The sequence below is a fragment of the Myotis lucifugus genome, unplaced genomic scaffold, assembly GCF_000147115.1.
Source record: "Myotis lucifugus unplaced genomic scaffold, Myoluc2.0 scaffold_690, whole genome shotgun sequence".
NCBI classification, from domain to species: Eukaryota; Metazoa; Chordata; class Mammalia; order Chiroptera; family Vespertilionidae; genus Myotis; species Myotis lucifugus.
This window is the reverse complement of record NW_005871738.1, coordinates 281528-291141: the sequence shown is the minus strand read 5'-3', so window position 1 is coordinate 291141 and position 9614 is coordinate 281528. Positions and strand designations below refer to the sequence as shown.

Sequence of the window (9614 nt, the reverse complement as noted above, 5' to 3'; positions counted from 1 at the left end):
CCAGCAGAGAGACTGGGCAAACCGGATGTGTCCAAGTGTGCAGGGAGGATGGGATCAGGAGCCGTACCCTAGGGGCTGGGAGGGCTCCCCTGGCTGGAGGGGGAGGGATGGGATAACTGACTTCCGGGCTTAAGAGCATTGGGGTTGCTGTCTCGAATCCTGGCTGGCTCCCTTCCCTTAAGTGACCTGTTCCCCAACTTTAGGGGCTCTCAGGCTCCCCTATTTTTGAGGATTACCTACGCTCCTTCTCCCGTCCTTTGCTCCTCTGGGTGGGGGTTCTTTTTGGTGACTAAGACGTGGTGTTGGCACTGTCTGAGCCAGGGATGGCAAACTGGCCACTTCAGTCTCAAGACCCACAAAAGGGTAGCTGACGGCACCGAATGGAGGAAAGCCTGAGGTAGAGCATATCCCTGAAGGAAGACCACCACTATGTATCTCCAAAGGATCCTTTATTGACCAGAGCAGGACCGTGGCATTTATATATCTATGTAAAAAAAGTTTGAAGATCTGGCAGGCAGTAATCCCTTTGCCCGCCCGCCACCCCAGCAGATTTTCCTGGGCCCACCCATACACATGGAAGGAGGATCACTGTCCCACCCAGGCCACAATAGTCCCCTGCAGACGAGGGAAAAAGGGGCTTTTCCACGGCCACCCCCTGACATCAGAAAACAACAAGTATTCTCTCAAAGAAAAACAAAATACAGAAATCAATTAAAACATTTAAATATGAAAAACCAAAGGGAATTGGGTGGGAGAGGCAGGAGAGGAAAGGAATTGAAGTTTCTTGGGAAGAAGGGCCTCCCATGTCCCCCTGCCCATTAACGAATGGGCTTGAGGCCTGGGATACGAGGCTCACACAGTGAGTTTGCAGTGACACAGCTCCTTGTAGATCTGCCGGCGAAGTTTGGGCATGTCCTGCTGGGTGAAGCTGAATGGCTGAGACAGGGCCAGGTGCTTGCAGTACTAGGTGTTAACAAAGCAGGCCATGAGAACCACCTACTGAGTATCGCCTTAAGTCAGGACCTGTGCTACACATTTCATATGACATATATCTCATTTGATCTCTCAGGGAACATTTCACAAATAGAAGAATCCAAGGCCCTATAGCCTGGGACTCAGAAATTTCTAAGTCTGACTCTAAATCCAAGATGCTTATTTGGTACATGAAATACCTAGTATTAAAAAGAAAACACTTTGCAATGGGGGTGAGAAAGCAGGTATATGCCAGAGACCAAGGATGAGACCAATGTGGGATGTGAAGCCAGAAAAGAACCAATGAAACCAGGATTTCTGCATTCTAACACGTAAGATTACTCCCTGCTCCACAAGCGGCTGTGAGACAAATAAGTGATGTAGAAAAGCCTCCCATCTCCCTCCCAACCCTTTAATCCAACTGTCATCTGCTTACCTGCAACACAAAGGCGCCACAATCACTGTCATTATTCTGCCTGGCCACGTTCTAGAGAACAGAAAGAAGGTAGGGCCTTTACCTGGTGACTGCTAGGGATGTGACTTCAACTTCTGCCTCCTACCACTATCCCCATCATTAACTCCATGCCCCTTCCTCTAGAAACTTACCATTTTGAAGTAACCTTTCCAACCTTGATGGAAATCCAGCCGGTCTTTCTTCACTGCCTCTGCCTGTAGATACTTGGCAATATGCTATGCAGATGGAGAAATAGACGAAGTTGAACTCATGGTGTGGTGGTCAGGCACCAAGCCCAGGTTGCTTCTCCAGAGACCTCCGAACCCGCCTTTCTGCCTGGAATGCCTTGCCACTGGATGTCCTTCCCAATTCTACCCATCTCTCCCCTTCCCTCACAAACCTTAGGGCAGCGGCGGTTTAGGGTGCGCTGCGAGTCAAAATAGGTGATGGTGCGTCGCCTCACATCAACAGAGATGAGGGACCAATGCACCTCCAGGTGGATGGGGATTAGCAGCAGCTCCTTATTAAAGATGTCCACCTAAGGAGGCAGTGTCAGAGATCAGATAAGACAGCACATGAGTCCTGCCGACTGCCATGAGGTTCTAAAGAATGGAGAACCTGGCTGGCATGGCTCAGTGGTTGAGTGCCGACCTATGAACCAGGAGGTCACAGTTCAATTCCCGGTCAGGACACATGCCCACCTTGAAGGCTCAGTCCCTAGTGGGGGGGCATGTAGGAGGCAGCTGACCAATGGCTCTCTCATCATTGATGTTTCTCCCTTCCTCTTCTTTCCTCCCTGAAATCAATAAAAAGATATTACATTAAAAAAAAAGAAAAAGAATGGAGGAACAGGTGAGGAGCCACATGGGGGAACACAAGACTGTCCCTGGAGTGCGAGGCAAGGCCCAACATCTGATGTCTAGATTCTTGGCTTAGGGAGGAAAGCAAGACAGAAAGTGGTATCAGAACAAACACTCAGCAGCCCAGAGTGGCCAGTTATTTTTCACACGTTAAAGGTACAAGTGCTTGCCCTGACCGGTTTGGCTCAGTGGATAGAGCGTCGGCCTGCGGACTGAAGGGTCCCAGGTTCGATTCCGGTCAGGGGCATGTACCTGGGTTGCGGGCACATCCCCAGTAGGAGATGTGCAGGAGGCAGCTGATCGATGTTTCTCTCTCGTCGATGTTTCTAGCTCTCTATCTTTCTCCCTTCCTCTCTGTAAAAAATCAATAAAATGTATTTAAAAAAAAAAAAAAAAAGGTACAAGTGCTTAGTAGCTAAACACCCAGGCTCAGGGTTCTGGAACCAGACTGCCAGGGTTCAAATCCACTTCTCCATTTACTAGCTTGTGACCATGGCAAGCTACTTAATACTCCCTCTGTCCCATAATAATAGTAGCAAGTGAATATTTAAACGGGAATTATTGGCGAATGCAGCTGTAAGTTATGTTGTGCAAAATTGCGAAGCCTTCAATCAAAATCAATGTTTCATGACATCTGTCATTTGTTTTGACACATCTTTCAATTTTTAGGTTAATTTAATTATTAAAAATTATAACTATTTTTCTAATTTCATCCGCTGATCGAAATCAATTGTTTTATTTCAGTTGAATATCAACCCATTGTAAAAGTAAGATGAAAAAAAGAGAGTTTTCAAGCAAAGATCGAGTTGCAACTGTCCAGTTCTTGATGCATCAAAAGAAAAAGGGAAAGTTGCAGAAAGGTGCAATGACGTTAGCTGCAAAACAATTTAAGTGCAACAGAATGACCGTATCAAGAATTTGGAAACGTGCTTCCAAAAATAATTTTCAAGGAGAATCTTATGCTAATGTTGATTCTTTGAAAAAACAAAACTGTGGACATAAATGCAAAGATTATGGAGAAAAACTTGAAAAACTTAGACATATTCCTCTTAGCAGAAGAGGCACCATATTAGCCTTTGATATTATTTCTCCCAAAATACTGGATAATACGTTTCTGTCACTCAACAAGTTATGCTGGAAGCAATGAAGAACGATGGCTCCAATAATTTTAAGCTCATGCATACAGGGAAAGCAAAGCTTCGCAGCCAAGGGATCCTACCTACAAGTTTAACATGCAGTAACAAAATTATTGAAAAATCCAGAAACTATCTGAACACTCAAAATAAAAGTTAGGAGTACTATTTTTAAATTATTGTTTAATTTAATATAGTTTTTTAATAATAAATGTTGCATTCTATATTTTCTTTTGCTACTATTATTATGGGACAAATTATATTCATCAACTGCTACTATTATTATGGGACAGGGGGAGTAACTCTTTATACCTCAGTTCCCTTATCTGGGGTGAAAATAACAGCACCTATATCACCTATTTGTTATGAGGATTAAACTAAATATCCATAATGCACTAAGAACAATGTATGGCACCCAGTAAATGTTCACCAGTTAACACAACAATCCTTCGAGGATGTTCTCCTGGTCAATCTAACAATGAGATAACTGCAGCTTGAAAAAGTAAAGTAACACGCCCAAGGTCATAGAAAAAATGTAGAGGTGGGACTCAAATACAGGCAGATAATACTTTCCCCAGTAACAGGCATCACCCTTGACTTCCCTCTTTTCTTCAATTCCCACATCCAATCTGTGAGAAAGTCCTATTGGTTCTACTTACAAAACTTTATCCTAGATAAAACCACTTCTATTTCTACCATTACCACACTGCTCCGTTTCTCATGTGGGCTTCTGTGCTACTAAGTTAATCTGCCTGCTTCCACTCTTGCTCCCTTTCATCTCATCATTGAAATAAGAGTTCAAAACATGAAGCACTTCACAGCCTGCTTAAAACTCTTCAATGGCTTCTCAGTATACATGGAATAAAATCTACCCTATCCTCCATGCCTTACATGATCTATTCTCTGACCAAATTTTGTATCATTTTCCCTTGCTCACTGTTTCAACCACACAGGCCCTGGTCCTCAAATGTTCTCTCTCACTCTGTGTCCCATGTACTCGCTGTTCCCTTTGCCTAGAACACTCTTCCCCCAAATCTGCACTTGGCTGGCTCGTCAAGTCCAGCTAACGGAGGCCTTCCCAGATAACCCAGTATAAAGGTCCCACTTCCCATGCTACTACATTGCTCTGTTTTAATTTGTTTATAGCATTTAGCACTAGCTGAAACTTAACTTGCTTATTTATTCTCACCCTATAAAGGCAATGAATTTTTCCTTACTTAACACTGTATCCTCAGTGCCTGGAATGGTACCTAGCACACAGAAGACATTTGATAAACACTGAAAGTTTGAAAGAACAGGTTGAGGAAAGAGTTAACTCTAATTCTTTAAAGGCAAGGTGTTAACATAAGTAGATGTAAATTCATAACTCACGTTTTTGGTCCACCTTTTCACCCCATCATAACCCTTGGTGCGGAGTTTATCGTAAAAGAAACTGTTGAAGAAATGCACCTGTGCCAATGATAGAAAAGAGCTGGATGGAATTAAAAACCTCAGGCCTCCAGTGTCCTCTCATTATGGCTCTAAAGACTGCTTTCAACAACCTGCATCCCAACTGACAGAGAGAGAAAAACCCCCAAACATGTTTGTAACTTTATCTTAGGGCTTCCTATCCCAATTTGTGGGTTAGCCATAGGGGAAAAACACTAAAGATTGGAGGAAAGAAATAGACTTGTTAAATTCAGGACCAAGACTATAGATTTTCATTTAACAGATTACGTTCTACCACCTCTCCCCAGAAACTAGGACCCTCTTTATGTAAAATGGGAGATGAAAGGGACTGAAAAGCTGCTCAGAACTGTGGAAATTCTCCTGGGAACTGAAGTACCTGGTTAGGCCTACCTTTTCAGGGACTGTGTCCATGACCAGGTCTCCATACATGTTCATCACCTGGGGAGAAGATGGGAGGCAACTTGCCACGGAGGCTGTGATATGGGTACAGGGGTCTTCCCATGAAGAGGGCCCCAGACACCCTGCTCCCTCTTGGGCCTGTTTCTCTCCTCCTCACCTGGTCATTGAGCCAGTTCTGTCCATACAAGGTCCCCAAGTCATCCATGGTCAGCACATGCCGCTTATAAGCCACTCGGAAGCCCCTCACCATGGCGTTGCCTGGCATCCGCTGGTAGGACTGGATCAGCTGTAGCACCAGGCCCTTCCTGAGTGGGCCAAGGATGGAGTCACTCAAAAGACAAGGGGGCTAGGGCACACAGAAGTCCCTTCTGTTGTCTAGGATGAGTCTAATCTTCCCCCCTTTTCTGGGTCATGGGTCCCTTTTGAGACCTGCTAAAGGCCTACTCCTCAGAAAGAAGCACACGAATACTCAGGTATACACAGTATTTCAGGATTCCAGGTAAAGACCCTCCCAGGCACTTTGCCTGCAGATTACCCTGCTTCAGTTCTAGCTTCCTCCTTCTTCCCAAGTACATCCTATGACAGAAAAAGCAGCGTTCTCTGCCCACCCCCTAAATCCCAGCCCTCTTCTAAAGGGCATCGCTCTGATGCCTCACCTGGAAGGCGTAGAAAACTCCTGCTGGAAAATGTCCTCCAATTTCTCTACTACCTCATCAGTGCTAAGGGGGATGAGGCTGCCGTAAGTTTGAAGGAATTCATCTAAGATGCCTGAATGCAGGAGGGAAAGAGTACTAGGGTAAGACTTCCAGACTCTGATCTAGGAGTCTGTTGAGGAAAAGAGACTAGGTCCCCTAGGGTTCCTTACTCTGCACGCAGGTCACATGCTCCTCCCGCAGGGGGCTATGCTGGCCAGTTTTCTCCCCGGGCCGCTCTGCCTCTTCTGCAGTGTCCAAATCTGAGCCCTGAAAAAGCTCCTGGGCCACATGGTCCCCGATGCTGCACACATTACTGATGAGGATGCTGGCATCAGGGGGTGCCAGACTTCGCTCCCCTTCTGGCCCAGATGGTCCCCCAAAGCCGTTGGGCAGAGTACAAGAGAGGAGGCCTGTAGGGCAGGGGAACAGGATGGGGATGAAAAATTGGTTCAGATCAAAGGACAATGGGAAGATCAATATAAACTCTTAAGGAAAGGAGAACCTAAAGCATAAGATAAGCATGTCCAAGAGGTTATATAGCGATAGAGAGGAAGAGTTACTAGTTAACCTTTGAACTATGTGGGGGTTAAGGACACTACATCCCCCTCACACATGTACAACTTTTAACTCCCCCCAAAACTCAGCTGTCCCATAGTATCTATGGGGGATTGATTCCAGGATCCCTGTGGATACTAAAATTCACATATGCTCAAACCCCTTATGTGAAATGGTAAAGCACAATGCATATAATCAGGCTTTTGCATCTGTGGATTCCCAACTGCGTACTGAAAATAGTCTTTGAGCTCTAGCCGTTTGCTCAGTGGTTAGAGCATTGGCTTGAGGACTGAAGGGTTGCGGTTTGATTCTGGTCAAGGGCACTTAATTTGATTGCAGATGCAAATTCAGCCCCAGGCCCCGGTTGGGGGGCACAAGTGGGAGGCAACCAATCAGTATGTCTCTCTCACATTGATGTTTCTGTCTCTCCCTTCCATTCTCTCAACAACAACAAAATTTTTTTAAAAATATCCTCAGGTGAGGATAAGCAAAACAAAAAAAGGTCTTTGATTCATGATTGTTTGAATCCCCAGATGTGAAACTCACAGACATGGAGGGCCAACTCCAAATATAAGTGGACTCACTGTTAAAATCTGTATTAAGGGTTAACTGTACTCATAGGAGAAAGCAAGACTAGGGAGTCAGAGAGATGCACCTAGCACAGTACCTGACATATATAGCAAAGGCTCTCAATAAATAATTAGTAAAAACACAGCCTAAATTGTTTAGTGTGATTCTCCAAAAGAGAAATATTCTGAATGAGAATGCCACACACAACCATACAGGTGATGTACACTCCACAACTCAGAGATCCCATCCCACCACTATGAGAATGGCACCCTCTGGAGATGCACCCGCAGGGCCTTTATCCTCAAAGACTGAATGAAGAAGAGGGATTTCAAGTGGACAAGACTGACTTTTCTAAACCATGTCTCCCCTTTTCATCTATGCACAGAATGAACACCTATTTAAGCATTCTGTATCCCAGCCTTGACTACCTCCCCTTAGTTCCTGCTGAAAGTGTGGCTTAAGACATTTCACAGCTATCCTGGACACCACCACCACCACCACCTCGCCCTCATTGCCATCCTACTTTCCTTAGGCCGTTTTCATCACAGCAAGAGGCTCCTGGTTCTCTAGAATCTTAGCCCTCCCCACCCCCTCCTCCACCCTATCCCCACCTTACCCGAGTTAGGGTCCAGAGGAGACTTTGGAGTCCACCTTAATCCATCTTCCTCCATGGGGGGCCCAGAGGGCACTGGTGGAGACCCTCTCACCCCATCCTCAGCCATGAGAGCACCTAGCAGACCCAGCCGAGGGGGAGGTGGCCCCCTGGGGGAGTCAAAACGACAGCAGGGGGATGGCACCTGTGGTGTCGCACCCCCTTCCTGGGGTGAAAGATGGTTCTTGGGGTGTGCAAGGCTCCGCCGCCGGCCCCGGTGGCGCCCCCAAATCTTCCAGTGGAATGTCAGCGAGGTGCTTTTTGAGTAGAGCAGCATCTGGAAGGCTCTCATAGCTCTACGACGGCGCTGTGAGCAGGTTTTTCGATGAGGAGGGCGGGGAGGGCGAGGGCGCTGGATGGCTCCCAGCTGACCCCATCTGGGGGGCAGCCTCCAAGCTGCCACTTCTTCTTCCTCATCTTCCTCCTCCTCCTCCTCTTCTTCCTCTTCACTAGCTGAGGCATCAAAAGAAGGCCGAGGGACAGGGAGGCGTCTGGCTGGCACTGTGTTCCCTGACCCAGGATCTGGCCCAAACCCGCCACCTGATTTGAGTCGAGGTTTGGGGGGTGGGGGCCAACGAAGACGCTCTCGCCTAGGGCTTGAATAAGCTGGAGCTATGCCAGGTCCTGAAGGCTCAGGCCCCCAAGACCCGGTCCCTTGTAGAGTCTCTTTCATCTTCCAGTAGCCTGTAAAACAAAGGAGTGTCAGAATCTAAATATTCTGTACCCCGGATCCTGCCTTTCTTCCTCAACGTGCCTGTTCTGGAATCAGATGCAAATAAACTAGGATTCAGAGAAATGCAAAACGAGAAGTGTGTGTGTGGGGGGCGGGGGGGAGCAAAACTAACTTCAGCTCTTCCTGGTTAACGTGGTCCACAAGGAACCCTCTACCAACTGTGCCATCATCTCTCCCCTACCCAGATAGAGGCAAAGGAGAATGGCTAAAGCAGAAGGCCTTAGGGATCTTATTTGGTCAAACCCAAAATTTTCAGGCTCTATTTCGCTGTTTTAATACCACCAGGCGTGTCCTACTCGAGAGCCTAATCAAGGATATGGTTCAGCCGGGGAACACTGACATGGTACATGAGAGCACAACTTCCAAAAGGAAACCGTGGTCTAGAGAGGAAGAAGCGGGGGAGCGGGAGCATGCTCAGACGCCTCGGGAGGGAACGGGGAGGCCGGCGTTGTGGTGCAGGTGGTAGAGCTGATGCCAAGGGAAGCATGGCAAAGGCAGCCGAAGGAGAGCCAGGGGCTGCCGAGGCACCCGAATCCGGGCGCCGGGGAAAAACGGAGCCGTGCGGCCAGGCTGGCCCAGCCCCCTCTCCGCGGTCCCCGGGGACCAGAACGCGTCCCGGCAGCGGCACCGTCCTACAGGCTCGGGCTGCTCGGAGCGCGGGGGCCTGGAGAAACCCCGTCCAGGGCCCCCTGAGCCCGGGTGAGGTGGGAGTGAGGTCCCGGAAGGGCCGGGCAGGGCTGGGGGGGAAGGGCAGGGGCGTCCTCACCGGGAGCGGTGAAGTCCGATAATCGGTCCGGCTGGCGGGCGTCTCCGGCCTCAGGCTTCCCGGGTTCATTTCCCGGGGACGGGGGCGGCCCCCGCCACTCCTGCCGTACCTCAAGCGCGGGCCGCCTCAGATCGGCTCTCAACGGGCTCTTGGCCGCGCGCCGCGCCCGCCGCGGCCGCCTCTCGCTCTGCTTCAGCTTTCCACCTCCACCGCCTCCCCCTCCTCCTCCTGTTTCCCCTCCCGCGAGCCCCAGGCCCACCGGCGGTGGCGGCGCACGATTACTACGTCACACGGCGAACAGCGCCGGCGCGGCCACCGCGCGCCGAGCCCCGCCCCCCACGGACGTAGCCGCCACGGGCTGGGCCCGCCCCCGAGC

At 48.8% G+C, this 9614-nt stretch overlaps 1 protein-coding gene across 2 annotated transcripts; it reads right to left on the bottom strand.

Moving 5' to 3' along the window:
* Nucleotides 1-432: 432 nt before the first annotated feature.
* SENP3 (SUMO1/sentrin/SMT3 specific peptidase 3) lies at nt 433-9248 on the bottom strand. Of its 2 annotated transcripts, XM_006105505.3 has the most exons (11): nt 9239-9248; nt 7704-8423; nt 6133-6372; nt 5924-6035; nt 5425-5572; nt 5259-5306; nt 4791-4868; nt 1827-1964; nt 1579-1662; nt 1409-1459; nt 433-963 (listed from the first exon to the last, which is right to left on the bottom strand). In XM_006105505.3, exons 2-11 carry the CDS (start codon nt 8410-8412, stop codon nt 853-855), a joined length of 1719 nt encoding a protein of 572 aa, XP_006105567.1. In that variant the 5' UTR covers nt 8413-8423; nt 9239-9248; the 3' UTR covers nt 433-852. The 2 variants fall into 2 exon arrangements, with proteins under 2 accessions (XP_006105567.1, XP_023602305.1); XM_023746537.1 differs by lacking the exon at nt 5259-5306.
* Nucleotides 9249-9614: the final 366 nt, after the last annotated feature.

What these genes read in the sequence shown, in the direction of transcription:
- SENP3 (XM_006105505.3), bottom strand. Translation starts at nt 8,412, where the DNA reads ATGAAAGAGACTCTACAAGGGACCGGGTCTTGGGGGCCTGAGCCTTCA. An exon ending in GAGTTTTCTACGCCTTCCAG is followed by an intron (nt 5,573 to 5,923) that starts GTGAGGCATCAG and finishes TGGCCCACTCAG; the next exon opens with GAAGGGCCTGGTGCTACAGC. An exon ending in GGAAAGGTTACTTCAAAATG is followed by an intron (nt 1,460 to 1,578) that starts GTAAGTTTCTAG and finishes TCTGTTCTCTAG; the next exon opens with AACGTGGCCAGGCAGAATAA.